Genomic DNA, 18547 nt, shown 5'->3' with positions numbered 1-18547 from the left:
TTGGACTCTTCACTACTCTGGAGTTGCCCATGGTGAGAGGCGGCGGGCTGGTGTGGGTTTGCTTATAGCCCCCCAGCTCAGCCGTCATGTGTTGGAGTTCACCCCGGTGAACGAGAGGGTCGTTTCCCTGCGCCTACGGGTAGGGGATAGGTCTCTCACTGTCGTGTGTGCCTACGGGCCAAACGGCAGTGCAGAGTACCCGGCCTTCTTGGGGTCTCTGGGAGGGGTGCTGGAAAGTGCTCCAACCAGGGACTCCGTCGTTCTACTGGGGGACTTCAATGCCCACGTGGGTAGCGACAGTGACACCTGGAGGGGCGTGATTGGGAGGAACGGCCCCCCTGATCTGAACCCGAGTGGTGTTCAGTTATTGGACTTCTGTGCTAGTTACAGTTTGTCCATAACGAACACCATGTTCAAGCATAAGGGTGTCCATCAGTGCACGTGGCACCAGGACACCCTAGGCCGTAGGTCGATGATCGACTTTGTGGTCGTTTCATCTGACCTGCGGCCATATGTCTTGGACACTCGGGTAAAGAGAGGGGCGGAGCTGTCAACTGATCACCACCTGGTGGTGAGTTGGATCCGATGGCGGGGGAGGAAGCTGGACAGACTCGGCAGACCCAAGCGTACTGTGAGGGTCTGCTGGGAACGTTTGGCCGAGTCTCCTGTCAGAGAGATCTTCAACTCCCACCTCCGGCGGAGCTTCGACCGGATCCCGAGGGAGGCTGGAGATATTGAGTCCGAGTGGACCATGTTCTCCACCTCCATTGTCGAAGCGGCTGCTCGGAGCTGTGGCCGTAAGGTCTCCGGTGCCTGTCGAGGCGGCAATCCCCGAACCAGGTGGTGGACACCGGAAGTAAGGGATGCCGTCAAGCTGAAGAAGGAGTCCTATCGGGCCTGGCTGGCTTGTGGGACTCCTGAGGCAGCTGACGGGTACCGACAGGCCAAGCGAACTGCAGCCCGGGTGGTTGTGGAGGCAAAAACTCGGGCCTGGGAGGAGTTCGGTGAGGCCATGGAGAAGGACTATCGGCTGGCCTCGAAGAGATTCTGGCAAACCGTCCGGCGCCTCAGGAGAGGGAAGCAGTGCCCAGCCAACGCTGTTTACAGTAGAGGTGGGGAGCTGCTGACCTCGACTGGGGATATCGTTGGACGGTGGAAGGAATACTTCGAGGATCTCCTCAATCCCGCCGTCACGTCTTCCATTGAGGAAGCAGAGGCTGGGGGCTCAGAGGTGGACTCGTCCATCACCCAAGCTGAAGTCACCGAGGTAGTCAAGAAACTCCTCGGTGGCAGGGCACCGGGGGTGGATGAGATCCGCCCTGAGTACCTCAAGTCTCTGGATGTTGTGGGGCTGTCTTGGCTGACGCGCCTCTGCAGCATCGCGTGGCGGTCGGGGACAGTGCCTCTGGGGTGGCAGACCGGGGTGGTGGTCCCTCTTTTTAAGAAGGGGGACCGGAGGGTGTGTTCCAACTACAGGGGGATCACACTTCTCAGCCTCCCTGGGAAAGTCTATGCCAGGGTACTGGAGAGGAGAATACGGCCGATAGTAGAACCTCGGATTCAGGAGGAACAGTGTGGTTTTCGTCCGGGCCGTGGAACACTGGACCAGCTCTATACCCTCTACAGGGTGCTGGAGGGTTCATGGGAGTTTGCCCAACCAGTCCACATGTGTTTTGTGGATTTGGAGAAGGCATTCGACTGTGTCCCTCGCGGCGGCCTGTGGAGGGTGCTCCGGGAGTATGGGGTCCGGGGTCCTTTACTAAGGGCTGTCCGGTCCCTGTATGACCGAAGCAGGAGCTTGGTTCGCATTGCCGGCAGTAAGTCAGACTTGTTCCCGGTGCATGTTGGACTCCGGCAGGGCTGCCCTTTGTCGCCGGTTCTGTTCATAAGTTTTATGGACAGAATTTCTAGGCGCAGCCAGGGGCCGGAGGGTGTCAGGTTTGGTGACCACACGATTTCGTCTCTGCTTTTTGCAGATGACGTTGTCATGTTGGCTTCATCAGGCCAGGACCTTCAGCAGGCACTGGGACGGTTTGCAGCCGAGTGTGAAGCGGCTGGGATGAGAATCAGCACCTCCAAATCCGAGGCCATGGTCCTCAGTCGGAAAAGGGTGGTTTGCCCACTTCAGGTTGGTGGAGAGTTCCTGCCTCAAGTGGAGGAGTTTAAGTATCTTGGGGTTTTGTTCACGAGTGAGGGAAGGATGGAACGGGAGATTGACAGACGGATCGGTGCATCTTCTGCAGTAATGCGGTCGATGTACCGGTCTGTCGTGGTGAAGAAAGAGCTGAGCCGCAAGGCGAAGCTCTCGATTTACCGGTCAATCTACGTTCCTACTCTCACCTATGGTCATGAGCTTTGGGTCATGACCGAAAGGACAAGATCCCGGATACAGGCGGCTGAAATGAGCTTTCTCCGCAGGGTGGCTGGGCGATCCCTTAGAGATAGGGTGAGAAGCTCGGTCACTCGGGAGGAGCTCAGAGTAGAGCCGCTGCTCCTTCACATTGAGAGGGGTCAGCTGAGGTGGCTCGGGCATCTGTTCCGGATGCCTCCTGGACGCCTTCCTGGGAAGGTGTTCCGGGCGCGTCCCACTGGGAGGAGACCCCGGGGAAGACCTAGGACATGCTGGAGAGACTATGTCTCCCGGCTGGCCTGGGAACGCCTCGGTGTCCCCCCGGAAGAGCTGGAGGAAGTGTCTAGGGAGAGGGAAGTCTGGGCATCTCTGCTTAGACTGCTGCCCCCGCGACCCGGCCCCGGATAAGCGGAAGAAGATGGATGGAGATGGATGGATATTAATTAATGTCAAAGCACAAGGTCATAAGACTGCCGTTAGGTAAAGTAGAAACTATTAAGTGCTTACTGATGTCGGTAAAGCTCTGACAGATATAAAATGGTAAAGGCCTGTATAAACACACGTACAAGCCAAAAAAGGTCACACAAACCAGTACTCACTCATAAAGTGTGCACAATAAAGTGGTGGAGATCCATTACTCACTGCTGAATTAAAGCAATCTGCGATGGTGCACATACTCGTTTCTTTTTACACGTGAGTGTATTTAAGAGTGTGCAATTTTAGGAGAGTTAGTTCCAATGTATTCCTACAGAAACATAGGTTTAGGATCCCTGGAGAACTGAGCACAAAGACCCAAAAATGAATCTGCCGTCTGTCTCCAGTGTTCAGGCATCTCATCCGATATCCTGATGATTTGAGAATGCATGAGGGCATTCCATTAAACCATTCATCTGTCATCACCCACTCCACCCACTATAGGATACTTTTAGCCGGAATAACTACAGTATCTTCAGTCTAACACCCTAAGATCTCCTCTTAGCTTCTCCTAACATACTCTCCACTTAAATATGATTTGTTAGAACTTGAGTCATACTTCTCAGCAGATGTGCACAGTCCACACCTTCCTGGAAATCCTATAACATCAGAGTGATTAGTTATAATTATTCCAAGGCTAATTATTCCCAGAACCCTCTAACAAATGTCTTTAAACCACTCAATACACTTTAGCCACACCCTAGCAACCACTCAGAGCACCCTAGCAACGTTTCAGCAACCACATAGAGCTTTTGTATCTATCTGTCTGCCTGTCTATGTCTGTCTGCAACCAATAAGAAAACTTTAGCAACCATATAGCAAAGCCTCAGCAACCAATAATAGCATGCAAGCAAGTGCATATTAAACAAAAATAAAAATTTTGAAACAAAATAACAGCAAGGCAACATCTTATTAACCACCTACTGAAAAAATACCAAGTAGCTACTCAAAACACTAGTAACATCCTTGTAACTATATATAGCAGAGCTATATGAAACCATTATTTTTTTTTCTTTAAACTATTCTATGTCTCTCGATATCTGAATCTATCTGTCTGCCAGTGCCAACCACTTAAAACACCTTAGCAACCAGCTGGCAATACACTAGTAACCAATCAGAGCACTCTAAAGCCCAAGTATACTTTGTTTTTGTATGTATACGCTAGCGTATGCTTTTTAAAATATGCTCCATTTAGTGTGCGTGAACACATGGTCGACACATGCACTCTAGAAAGCTCCATCTTTTTATTATTTTTCACTAAAGTTGCAGCGATCCTATAACCCTCTCACACAAGCACTTGTCAATGTGGCTGTCTGTTGTTGTTGTTTTTCGACTCTTTAGTTTTTTTTCTACTGTGAAATAATGGCCCGGACCAGTGTTGCCACCTTGTGGAACAACTGATTAGTGAAAAGCAAATTCAGTGTGGATATGTGGCCTGCGCATACAAAAATCGGGTGGTGTGCGTACAGTGCGTGAGTACTATTTTGGTGACTAAATTTCTGTCACACACACTGTACACGTAAAAACAGTATACTTTGGGCTTTAGCATCTATCTGTTTTATACCTTTTTGGAATAAAAGAACAATAACAACTACATAGCAACACCCCAGTAAGCATCTACCGACCACTCAAAACACTAGTAACATTCTAGCTACCCTTCAGAACATCCTTGCAACTATAGCAGCTATTTCAACAAGTTGTGTTCCAGATTTGGGGTTGATATTTTAAAAAAAATTGCTTCCAGCTAGATTTTGTTTGGGAGCAGTACCAAACGTTTCCACTAGAAGACATTTGTTTCCCGTTAGTTTCCAATGTGGCCATTTTTGTCGGCGAAGAATACAAGTGTGTCTTTTGGGACCATTTAAACTTTTTGAATAATGTCCATGAGTTCACTTTCACAGACTTTTACATTAAATGTAAAACTCAATCCGAGCAGCTGAGTCATTAGCCATCTTCAAGAATTGGCTAAAATGATTTGTGTGTGTGTGTGTGTGTGTGTGTGTGTGTGTGTGTGTGTTCACATAGCCAGTGCCAAAGCTGTTACCAAGTTTTGTACCATTTCAATTAAGTAAAAAATTCTAAAAATACCCACAATATTAAATTTTTCAATTTTTCAAAAGTGACCGAAGAGCACCAGGGTGTTATGCTGTGGGTTATGAAGCATGAAGCTTAAATTCAAGTTGCTTTGAAAGAAAATCTGCTACCTACTGCAATTCTATTATAAGATTTATGTTACTGCTGACTGTATATGAAGAAAGGAAAAAACAAATGGTATATGACTTGTGCAAGAGTCCGAGTATATGACACTAACGAATGCGATGTGTCAGGATTTTGCATTAGCCTTTCACATGGAGGATAAACATGAGAAAGGCATGTGTCCTGTTGGGTAACGTTTCAAGGTTGCAGTAGCATTTGTTTGGCAGCATGTGTAGCTGAGGAAGGCGACTGTGAAGTGTAAGAGAGTGTTTTGGGTTCTGTGCGTGTGGTCTCGGGCTCTCACAACTTTTGTGGCTCTCTCTGTTTATTCATGGTTCTCAAACACATGTAAGAGACAGCTGTTACGCCCAACCTCCATGCAGGCCTCACAAGCCTGGGGCTGGATTTACACAAACCAGCCAGATAGGTGTCACTCTAAACTCTAAACTGGAGTGTGAGGATTTGTGGACCAAGCTGTCACAACTAAACTTTTTGCTGTTAATTGCCGTATGGAAGGTGGTAGATGGCTGTATCTGTGTTTTTGGAGCACAGAGTGACTTAAAACAGTACAACTATGCTAAGAATCTTCCATTAAAACAGTCTTGAATTTTCCTTTCATTAAAATGGTCTTGAATCAATTCAAAAGTCTTTTTTTTCAGCGGGAAGAATCTTTAGAGACACGGTCTCTACTTTATTACCTTATGCAACTATCTGGAATCTCATGAAACACTGGATTTTTTTACCATTGGGAATATTTTCCTCTTACCCTCCTCCCGATCCCTCACTGCTCTTTCTTTCCTATCTTCCTCTCCTCCCTGCTCCATGTGAGATTGAGTGATCCCCCTGCATGCTCATTTAATCTGCATATCACTCTTCCATTGACCATTATCAACAAAATAGCCACCCATACTTAGCATGCAAATTATCTAGTTATTTGGAGAAAGAGTGAGGCCCAGTGGGGGTCTGCTGGAGGAGTGTGGGTTTCCTTTAACATAATGGGATTTTAACTGGGGGAAGGGGCTTATTGTCTTTTGGCGGCTCATTGAAACCCTTCAGGTTTTTGGTTTTGTTGATAAGATATATCTGTCTCAACTTTTGTCTCCAAAATGTTTTGAGCACATGTTACTTTCTAGTAATTATTCACACTGCAAAACCTCTGACAACATTTTAGTGAAGCGCACCATGTTTTAACAGTCTGAACTGGGAAGAAAGTTTAACAAATCTAGGCTACAAAAAAATTGAAATGTCCAGTTTTCTTGTCACGACTGTACTGTTATTTAATGGTTACAAAAACAAGAAACTCGTTTATTTTCATCTGAACATAATTTGAATGTTTATTGTTAATCTTCTATGAACATTACAATTTCCAGTTTTCTTGTTATTATAACGTTATTTAAAAGTTACAAAAAAACATTTCTTAGAACGTTACAAAAACAGTGCACATAAATAGTACAAATAACAAGAAAAAATAACATCATAAGGACGTTTTGAGAATGTTGTTCTAAGAACATTATCAGCATTATGAGTATGAGTAAAATATTAATAAAGTTGTAAGAATGTTTCATAAACTGTAAAGAATGGTGTGTCCTAACATTTATATAACTTTTAAAAAACGTGAAAGTTGTGAGAACGCTCCCTGTTAGCTGGGCTAAAGAAGGTTCAAAACAAGTTAAGCTATATCTACAGGCATTAAAGCAGAAAAGAATAGCTCATATAATTCTGTCATACAAAAACTTTTATTTAAGATGTTAAGTATTATTTTAGCAGTGGGAATAAACTTATATTCATCACCAGACTGAACTCTTAAGGCCCGGTTTCACAGACAGGGTTTAGACTAAACCAGGATTAGGCCATAGTTCAATTAGGACATTTAAGTAATTTTTATAAACATGCCTTAGAAAAAAACATTACTAGGGTGCATTTTGAGACAAAACAAAGGCACTGATATATTTTAAGATCAGTCAGTGCAAGTTTATTTCAGTTGAAACAGCTCAGACTTATATTTTAGTCTAGGACTAGGCTTAAGCCTTATCTGTGAAACCAGGGGTTAAAGTGCATGTAAACATACTTAGTTTAGTTCTCATTTAAGAGCTTCGGTCATAACAGGAGTTTAAAGATTGAATATTCATCTAAATCTACTGATCAGAATTGAGGTGAATAAAATGCAATATCTTTATTCAGTAGGAATGCATTCAATTGATTAAAAGTGACAATAAAGACTATTGTTACAAAAAAATATATTTCAAATGCAGTTTTTCTGAACCTTCTATTCTCAAAAGAATATTGAAAAAATACATATGGTTTCTACAAAAATATTGAACAGCGCTACTGTTTAACATTGACTATTAAGAAATGTTTCTGAGCAGCAAATCAGCATGTTAGAATGATTTATGAAAACTTATGAAAATTCAGTTTCAGGAATAATTTTAATTTTAAATTGTAATACAAAGAAAATATTTGAGATTGTAATAATATTATGCAGTATGACTGTTTTTAATGTATTTTTGATCAAATAAATGCAACTTTGGTGCGCATAAGAGACTTCCCTCAAAAACAACAATAGACCTTATCACCCCAAACTTTTGAATAGTAGTACTTTGCAAGAATAGGGTTAGAAAGCGGTTTAGTCTCATGTAACATGTGTAATGTAATGTTATTTCCATAATACTAACAAAACAGCATGAAGTGTAACATTTATATATTTCCAGGGAAAATGCATGACTGTAAACTCACTAACTTCATTCATTATTTGTAGAAGAGTGTGCTTCCAACTACAGCTATATGAATTGTAGCCCAACGCTTTGTTACACACCAATCATCATATGTTACATAAGCTTTGCAAAGCAAAGCAACGGTGCCCCATCTTCCAGTTCTCCTTTACTCTGACCCATGAAGCATCTGGCTGTGTAGTTTGATATACTATAGTTTACATTACATGGAAGTAGGGCAGCACATGGGGGACCAGGCCAGCCACTGCCGCCATCAAATGCACTGGAGGTATTAGGCTGGATTTCCTGCTATATTAAGAACACAGACATGGGGCTCAGAGGAACGACACCAGAGGCCCAAACATCACTTTTGGTGTCTCGCTTCATGCTAGACGCTGAACAAAATGATAGAATGTGAAAATATAATTGTGAGGGATTTTGACAGATTGATCAAGCGAGGAGACTGTTGCCTGATTTTTGTCAAATGCACTTTGTCCCAGGTGCACTATCAAAATATATATTTCAGAGAAAGAAAGAAAGAAAGAAAGAAAGAAAGAAAGAAAGGAGTTAATAAATCTAAAATATGTTCTACATCTGTAACAGATGATATAGTAACTAGATGGCAAAGACTAGAAGAAGTTCAGCAAGATGCCAACACTGGTATGCAATTTGGAAACCTGGTAAGCCGAAAAATATAAAAAGCAGAAAAAAATAACTGATCAAAAAAAATTTAATTTCCATATTATTCAGTCCACCAAGGAAAAATTAATTCAGAGCAAACATTCCACTGAAAGTCACATAAATACAGTGGCAAAATAGGGGCGATTTGTTTTACAAATTTTAAAAATTATTTCTATCTATATTCATATCTATCTATCCATCTATCTATCTATATATATATATCAGAATTTGATACTGATTAAATCTATATAACATCTAAAATTTATCACAGTATGTTTTAGACAAAAATGTTAGCATGGGGTCAAAAATAGGGAAATATTACCCCTTTAATAATAATTTAAAAAATCTAACAGTGCTCTGTATCCATTAGATTGTGTCTAAGCACTAAGTAATCTGTGGTCAGATTCGGGCCAACTGGAGCGCTACTCTTTCCTGCATTCCTTCTTGCTCTCACCCCTGCTTTGCTCTGAGCCAGATTTTTAACACAACCACCCATTTAGAATGAACCTTCCCTGCGTTCGGTCAGCAGAGAGCCGCTGAAGTGTATCAGCAGCAGGAGTGTGTAAATGTACTTTTCCTCCATTTGAGAGAAGATTACCATTTGAGAGCTGACCAAGTCAAATGTATACCAACCCATTAGCGGTACTATACACAGACACAATGTTGCATCAGGTGTTTTTCCTAAAATGGAGCTGCCTGGGTATCTGTGTTTGACTTTCCTGGTCTGTTCTCACTCGGACTCTTGCACTGCAAGCAAGAAAATGAATTAAAGGGCTTAACAATGACTGAAAAGCACCCCAGAAACAGCTGCACATTATGCAACCCCTATTAACATTCTTTTGTTAAGTAAGTGAGTATCTGAGAGATTGAGATAGAGAGAGAGTCACATGGATTGACAGACGCACAGTGAAGTATTATTCTGTTGAATATGTTAGTTTAGTCACAGGTTGCAAATATATTGCTGTACAGGAATGAAAGCCGGGATTATTGAGGATCAGGTGAGTTAACAAGTTAATGAGCGGCTTAATTCAGAAAATATTCTTACTATGGCAATCATGTGAGAATTTGATCTTTGAATGACTTTGAGACTTTTCCATGACCTCTTTTTTTAGGAAATCTGACTTTTAGACCTAATTAACAGGTGAAAAAAGCCAATAAATATACTGTACAAATATACTGTTAAATTTACACTGAAAAGTGGCAGCTGTGGTTGCCAGAAATTCATCGTAAATAAATAATGTGACCGTGTTTCCATTATCATGGGAAGCCTGTGTATTTTACAACTTATAAGCATATATTTAATTAAGTTATATTATGTACACATACCAATCTACTTAAACTCTCTTCTTTTAACTTTAAAATATAATATAACACCATAATAATAAAAGGTGGTAAAATAGTAAGTCACATGATGAAATCAGAGTTCAGCTTCTCCCTAAAACATGGCCAATTCTCGTCACACAAAGATAAGGAAAAACACCATCATGGTAACATACATGATGCTAAAATAATGCAAAAACATTAACTAACTGAAAATGTATCACAAAATAGTACATTACTGATAACAAAATGAGAATAAAATAATTATTTGTTCAAAATGTAATCATGTGATGTGTCATGCTTCTGGAAATGTTCTTTATCTGTTATTCGGAGTAAATTATCAATTCATAATTAATTTACAAGCAAAACAAAAAACAAAAAAACATAAGTTTGACAGTATTTTATAGTAAAATTATATATAATGCAATGTTAAACCATTTACAATTTTTAACTGTATGTGATGAATTATCCAATCAACAGCTTTTTTAGCTTCTATAAAAATTACAAACATTATTTCAGTCTAGATTTACAATGATGGTGTGACCAAGACCCCATATCTAGAGACCAGAATATCACAGAAACTTGGGTGGGTCTCTTTTGATTTGGGTCAGTAAGCAAACACCCTAGCAACCACTTAGCAACAAGCTTAAAACACCACAAGAGTTTTGCATGGGCAAGCATTCTCTTTCTCCAAAAAATGAAAATATCTCCATTGTTCTCACATTTATCTAATGTGGCCCCCCATGGAAATACAGTGAACACTCAAGCTATAATCTGGAGTCAGACTAGCTTAATGTTACACCAGTTTCACACTGGACACTTAAGGGGCATGTGAGCAGCATGAGCTCAAAGTGATACTGTGCAGCTGATACTCTTTTTATGTGTCTACTATGTGATCATGCATCCAAACATGTCCAGAGAAAAAAAGGTTTTGGCTTTGTTTTTAGTTTTTCATACTTTAGAAGATAATGACAAAAAAAAAGTAGTTTAACAAATAGCATGCAGGCATTGTATAATTAACCAATCATGGTGTGCAAGAAGGTGGGAAATACAGAGGATGGTCAAAGCAATGCAGATATGCATACATACAGTACAGTATAATGTATGAGGAGTGAAGAAAGCATGTCAGTATGAAAATAAAGCCAAAACTCATATTCAGGAAAAAGAGAACACACATGATTAAAAGATTTAATCCACATAGCTGTTTTTTATCCTTATCTTAAGAAACCTTCTTTTTTCCAATCCTAGATTGTCGTTTTGTTACAGATAATTATTTTACTGTTCATTCAATTTCATTAGTTGTTATTTTAGGCTAAACAGATGTATCTCACCTCTCTCACACAGCAAAAGAAAACCAAATGCTTCTTTGGCACCATGAAAGCCACAATACAGTGTTAGGAACGACAAATTGTTGTCAGAGATTGTGTGTGAGAGGAAAGAATTGAGAAAGAAAGGAGATAAACATTGCAGTAATTAGGTGTCAGATTTAGCTGAATACTAGTCTTTTCAACCTGGGATTCTGATATAATGCTTCTTATGGCCTGGTGTAATATCAAAAACAGTTACTAGCTTCACATCAATGTATTCCTAAAGACTACAAATCTCATCTTTTATTAAAAGATCTGCTGAAAAGTATTTGCTCTGCTCTCACATAAACTGTTTTCTTTGCTACTTTCTTTCAGATGTGAGTCCATCCGTGAGACCAAACTGCTGCTAGCAAGATCAGTTTTGAAGTGATATTGGAGGTCAAATACTGTGTGTTTGTGTAATTAATACAGCAAGAGATAAGGAATGCTGACAGATGGATAAAATATTCTGTTGAATGTGAAAGGGAGAGACAAATGTTTGTATAACAGACATTGGATCCAGATATCTTTCTGGCAGAGATGTGGATAAGCAAAAAGAACAGACATAGTGATAAACATATCTTTAAAATCATCGATTAGGTTTATTTAGACTCTGATTGCTATCAAATTCATTTTGCTTTTGAGAACATGCACATTGTCTGTGCTATTCAATTAAGGGTGCACCAAAAAATGGAAAAACTATTTCAAGCATGACTGGAAAAAAACTATTTTGAATAATACTGTCTGAGCAGCATCTGTTATATGCCTTGCTTGGTCACCCTATGCATTTGTCCTGGTTTCGTCATCAGATGTATCTCTGGCTATATAAATCTACAAGACTCACATACCATTGAGATTTATCAACATCTCTCAGCTCAAACATCACTATAAATATGGCCATTACAGCAGGAATATGTCACTAGTTTGGCCTATGGTTTCCAATACTTGGCCAGCGATTTCTCATAAGCAGATTTCACATTAATCATAAGTACACATGCACAGGCTTTCTGCCGTTTTCAGCTTACAAATCACCAGATTTAACTTTTCACAAGTTGAATGTGCTCTTATATTTGTTTGAGAGTAATAATTCAGTCCGGCTCCCACTTCATCACCAAATAGCTTTATGATCTATGTGGCAGAAATCACATTCAGTTGAGTCTCTGCTATAAATCCATTAGTTTTACTGCACACACATCTATTTCTAAGGTTAACTCCATGCAGATCGCAAAAAAAAAAAAAGATTGTCCCTCCAAATATCACCAAATTTTAAAGACATTTTAAATCACCTATGCAACAAAGTATTCGCTTTGAACTGGGGAATTATTACACTCGTTCAGTTTGGGCCCCAAGATTCCAATACATATGCATACATTTAAAAAATTAATTTGGGGCAAGAAGACACTACAATCCCACCCTTTTCTAAAATATTCCTTCCGATCCAATAAGGTACGCTGCTCTAAGAAAAACACATCTTCCCATTGGTGGGAAGGTAGGAGGTTTCAAGGCGCCCCGTGGAGAAGCGCTAGGGACCGTGAATGAAGGGCTGCTTGAAACCGTTTTATCATTACTGTGGCGCAAAGTGGAGTCAGCGAATCAACTTTACAGAGATAGAGCTGCAGATTGAACAGGAGTGGCGGAGAAAGTTTCTTACATTGTGTTGCAAGGGAGAGGAGGGCCGAGCTCAAAAGGAGGCAGATGTTTGGGGATTCTGATGATGAAATATGTGGAGTAGTCTCGAAAACAGGGGTCATCATGAATACCTGAACGCAAAAAACTCCGAGCTGGAGGATAGTTCGTGATTCGCCTTGTAGCCTACGAGTGATCAGACACGTCTGGAGCTCCTGATCGGATTGGAGGAATATCACATTGTAACAAGTCTCGCGGAACACGAACATTCTAGTAAGTTTACATTTGTTTGTGTTCGGTTTTTATGCGACAATGGATGAAGTTTAAGTCTCTTTATAGAGATTTATGTGTGTAGATAGATTTAATCTCACGATTTGGTTTTAGTCTGTGAAACATTCCTTTGTTTAAAAGTTTCCCGAAAGCCGTTTTTGCATTTTCTTACAGCTACTATACATTTTATGTTTTGTATTATTTTCTTGTGTGTAATCCGATAGTGACTTGTATCTTTTTCAGTTTCACTAATAGCTGTTCATTAGAGACTAGTACTTCTTTCAATAGCCTGACCAGTGTTTATCCAATTACTCACAAGTATGTAATTATTGCATACTTCTAGTTATTCATTTTCTACTAGTCATTAACCATATACTGACATTTTAAGTTTTCTATTGTTTCTGGTAACAAATTTAAAATTTTGCCATTGAATTCTAAGAAAGTACTAAGAAAATTGGAAGAGATGCTAGTAACTATTTAAATGGTTACAAGTTCATATTAGTATTAATACCTACTGAAGAGGTACTAGTAAAACTAGATTAGGTACTAGCAACAAATATTCTTGCCTGAAGTGAACAGCTGATATATATTAGTAGTTGATACACTTCCAGTAACAAAAGAACAGTTGCTTGCCACTACTTGGATATAGTGACTGATTGAATAGAGAGTTTAGAAAAGAAATCTCATGATTAGTTAGTGAAATTCTTAAAAGATACTAGTCACTATTGAATTACTTCTAGTTAAAAATAACTACTAGCTGTAATGGTGACATTTTCCACATTTCTATGTTTTCCAGGCAATCAATGATGGCGGTATGGGAAGTCAGTCCATGCCTCTTATTCATCACAACACTACTGCTTGGACTGTCTTCCACCCAGTATCACGAAGAGAAGGGTATCTCCGTCCCAGAGCATGGGTTCTGCCAACCCATATCTATCCCCCTGTGCACAGACATCCAGTATAACCAAACTATCATGCCAAACCTCCTGGGACACACCAACCAGGAGGACGCAGGACTGGAGGTGCACCAGTTCTACCCCCTGGTCAAAGTTCAGTGTTCTCAAGATTTGAAGTTTTTCCTCTGTTCCATGTATTCACCGGTGTGTACGGTTCTAGAACAGGCAATTCCTCCCTGTCGCTCTCTGTGTGAGCGTGCGAGACAAGGGTGCGAGGCCCTCATGAACAAGTTCGGCTTCCAGTGGCCCGAACGACTCCGCTGTGAGAACTTTCCAGTACACGGAGCTGGAGAAATCTGTGTGGGACAGAATAAATCAGACCCCGCGCCTTATATACCGGAGCCCTTCACTCCACGCATGCATGCGCCACGCCAAAGTCAGGCTTTTACTTGCCCTCTTCAACTAACAGTCCCTTCCTACCTCAATTACCAATTTTTAGGGGCGAAAAACTGCAGCGCCCCTTGCGAGCACAAACAGCCGCACGGCCTGATGTACTTCAATGAGGAAGAGGTCCGATTCGGTCGGCTCTGGGTAGGAATCTGGTCTATCCTATGCTGCGTGAGTACCCTGTTCACGGTCCTCACTTACCTTGTGGATATGCGCCGGTTCCGTTACCCAGAACGCCCCATCATCTTCCTCTCCGGGTGTTACTTTATGGTGGCGGTGGCTTATGCGGCCGGGTTTTTGCTGGAGGATAAGGTGGTCTGCATTGACAAGTTCAGAGATGACGCTTATAGGACTGTGGCTCAAGGGACTAAAAAAGAAGGTTGCACCATTCTCTTCATGATCCTGTATTTCTTTGGCATGGCCAGCTCAATCTGGTGGGTGATCCTGTCTCTCACATGGTTCCTTTCTGCTGGAATGAAATGGGGCCATGAAGCAATTGAAGCCAACTCTCAATATTTCCACCTGGCAGCGTGGGCTGTCCCCGCTGTGAAGACCATCACCATCCTCGCCTTGGGACAAGTGGATGGAGACCTTCTGACCGGCGTATGCTATGTGGGCATCTACAATGTTGACGCCTTACGTGGATTCGTCCTTGCCCCCTTGTTTGTTTACCTCTTCATCGGAACGTCTTTTCTTCTGGCTGGATTTGTCTCGTTGTTCCGCATCCGTACCATTATGAAGCATGATGGCACCAAGACAGAAAAGCTGGAGAAGCTGATGGTGCGTATTGGTGTTTTCAGCGTCCTCTACACCGTTCCAGCTACTATCGTCATTGCGTGTTACTTCTATGAACAAGCGTTCCGTGAGCAGTGGGAAAAAACTTGGCACATGCAGACGTGCAAGCGTTTTGCTGTGCCATGTCCGGCCAACAACTTTGCGCCAATGACGCCGGATTTCACTGTGTTTATGATCAAGTACCTCATGACTATGATCGTAGGAATCACGTCAGGATTCTGGATCTGGTCTGGAAAAACTCTACAGTCATGGCGCAAGTTTTACAAGCGGCTGGGCAACAACCAGGGCGAGACGACAGTGTGAACTGAACTTTGTGAGAAATACAGGTCAATATTGAAAGGAAACGTGAACTGGGATGAGGTCACACATACTATGTTAAACCATGCTGTTAGTAGAAGACACTGCTGTGTGAGCCCAGCATGATGCTTTTCTCATTTATAAAGTGCCCAGACTTTGCCAACACTTTTGAAAGCACAACTCCAAAGAACATGCGTTTCTCCAATGGACTAAATCTCAAAATGGTTTTTAAATTTTAAGCCTTGGAAACCTTACTAATGATTTTAATGGAAAAGATGGCAGAACTCTTTTATCTTTCGTACTGATGTGGGGACTTTAATGATGACTTCAGTTATCAGGAGTATACGCCAGGTTTTTTTCACCCTGTGGCGGGCAAAAATGTCTGCACAATGTCTTGTGCCTTGCAGTTCTGATCAATTCCTGTTGTTGAATGAATGTCTCCCTTGTTTTTTTTTACCACATTGTTTGGTCTTTTTCTCATAGATTACATATTTTAGTATTTGGTTGCACATGGCCATTTATTTAGATTTTAGAACTAGTTAAATTTAATGTTCTTTGGTCATGAGTTGCTTATTCATCCATGTTGCCATATCAAGCCAGGTCTCATGAAGTAATTTAATAAAGGCCTTAGCGATACGAAAGTGACTGACAGGATTAAAAATGTTTAGCCCAGAAGTATGTACAGGAGGAAATGTTACCATATTTCGTTATTTGTAAATATCACATTTCTGTCAAAAGATGTATGATGTATTTAAGCAGATGAATTTTGTTTAAGGCCTTTTTCAATTTCACTTAATAAAGTGATTAGATTTTTAAAAGCTGCTTTGGCTTGATTTCGTTTGCACAAATGGTGACTCGTGTCGATGCTGTGACGACACTTTGATATTTCCCCCAAAACAGTTGTTAGCGAGTAGTTGAAACTGATAGCTGCATAATTTACTACAACAACAGACCTCAAGTGTGTTGCCCTCCATGTGTCTCGAGTCCATTAATGGTTTCAGTCTGTAGCATGAATCTAAGAGGGGAGAAGCAAGGACAACGACAGAATAAGGGTGAACTAAAGAATCAAGAGGGGCTATAACGGTGAAAGAGTAAACATTTCTTCTAAGACAGAAAGAAACATAAAAGTGGCCTACAAAAACAGGATATAATCACGAATGGTGTGAAGTTTGCCACCCTGCCTCTGGGACAACAGGAAGCCCTGAGATGCACCAAAGCATAAGATCTGTACCCCTCCTCTCCAAATGAAACTGGATACTGCTTAATTCTTTAGGGTGAGGGAAACGCCCCATCCCACGTCCCCTTCTCCTGTTTTTTTTTTTTCCCAGAGAGTTGGGGGATATTTCTCTGTAAGGGCATTTGGAAGGTGATGGGAGTGGGTGGGTTACAGTATCTTTGAGAATAGATACAGTACTAATGATTTTGAGGAGGAAGGATCCAGAATTCTTGTATTCGGTATCTGGAATACCACGTTTCATCTGTGTCCAAATCGTACAGGATTATGATTACATGGCAGCGAGCCATAATGCTACAAACTGCCCTTGTAAAACATGTTTTTAATCTGTATTTTGAACAATAATGTTCATAAAACATAAAGTATCTCTAGATCATGCAGTTGTTTTTCTGGTGTAATATGATTATTTGTGTGGGTACACTACACGCACCCCAGTGTCTGATTGGGTGTGTTAGCACTCAATGCCTCTGGGGATGTGAAGTGTGTAAAATCCACAGCGTGTGCAGCCAAGAAACGTCCATCTCTTGGATTGACAGTTGGGTTTATGGAATTTTTACAACAGTGTAAACTGTCGCTGTCTGATTTGCTTCCAGCCCATAAACACACACACACACACACATGTTTGTAACATAACAGCAGTGGGTTTACCGAGGTGAGTTATGTGGCATTCTTAGGAAAAATTACCACATTATTTAACATATTTATATAATGAATAATTAGTCACATTACTTCAGATTTTTTTTTTTTTTACAGTAAAAGTGTTGTATAATCAATTTTCAATTAGAAATTGCTAGTAAATAAAAAAATGCAGAAACACTTTGAATGTGAAACTAGAAATAGAAAATCTGAAATGGTATGTACTCAAAATCTTTTTATTTTTTTCAGTTTACTTTTTTCCTGGCACTCACCCCTGTTTTGCTGTGACATTTCCCCTTTTAAAAATCCTGGTGTGTGATCTTTGTGACTTCATTTGGGGAACGGACATTAGAAAACACCACATACTTCAAACATTTCTCATAAAGTCTTTATCAGTATTTCATTATGTGTACACATTGCCTTGTCAAGCTCAATAGTTCAGCTCTTTTCTGGGAAGAAATAGTGTTCTTGGCACAAGAATACTAACTAAATAATGTGTTTGACGATGATGTTTGCTAGATAATACTGCTAACAGACATTTTTTGCATTGATCTTAAATTCCTGTAACGTTCAACCCCAAAACATTTAGAAGGGTTGACATCAAACATATTCTAAGAGACGAATATCATGGGTTATTAAAATTATAATGTGTGATTTCATATAAGGCACAACAAACTGAGTGATAGTATCATAATTTCCTCAGATATCTATTAAAATGATCGATTTGAAACTTAGAGTTATGAGGGTGAAATAATGCAGCACTTTAGGGTTGGCTTTAATCTAGTAATGATAAATATTGACACTTTAAAAGACAATAATCATAATTTAGGACCCAGAATAATAATGTTTGACTTCAAATTCAAGTCGTTTCAACTTCCGATAATCCATTTTACATGTATGTACATTGCAATACAGAAAACAAATCTGTTGTTTCTTCACGACTTTCAAAAAGTAATATTTGTTGACCACTAATCAAAATATTTGGGAGGTTATAACCTTTTATTGTGTGTCTACGGCTAGTTAGGGAAATGACACTTTGGCCCCAAAGTGAAAAACAAAATGATTTATTGAACGTTCAACCGTAACAGAGAAGCCACAGATACCACCGTCTTCTGAGAATTACTCATGCATTAGTCCAAAAGTCAATCTAAGGGCAAATTTGGATGTATTTGCACAGGTTTTCTCTGAACAAAAGTGTGCAATTCGACACAAGAAGCATGTCTGAATTTATATTATACAAGATGCTAAACCAAGCTCTGTTTACATACCAC

At 40.6% G+C, this 18547-nt stretch overlaps 1 protein-coding gene across 1 annotated transcript; it reads left to right on the top strand.

Moving 5' to 3' along the window:
• Positions 1-12599: 12599 nt before the first annotated feature.
• On the top strand, positions 12600-16999 carry LOC306845047 (frizzled-7-A-like). Its single transcript, XM_079377573.1, has 2 exons — positions 12600-12974; positions 13768-16999. The coding sequence occupies exon 2, from the start codon at positions 13775-13777 to the stop codon at positions 15410-15412; it is 1638 nt and encodes a 545-aa protein (XP_079233699.1). The 5' UTR covers positions 12600-12974; positions 13768-13774; the 3' UTR covers positions 15413-16999.
• Positions 17000-18547: the final 1548 nt, after the last annotated feature.

The sequence above is a fragment of the Barbus barbus genome (genome assembly GCF_936440315.1).
Source record: "Barbus barbus genome assembly, chromosome: 25".
Classification (NCBI taxonomy): Eukaryota; Metazoa; Chordata; class Actinopteri; order Cypriniformes; family Cyprinidae; genus Barbus; species Barbus barbus.
Note: the sequence above shows the minus strand (reverse complement) of the source record. Positions and strands in the feature narration are given on the sequence as shown.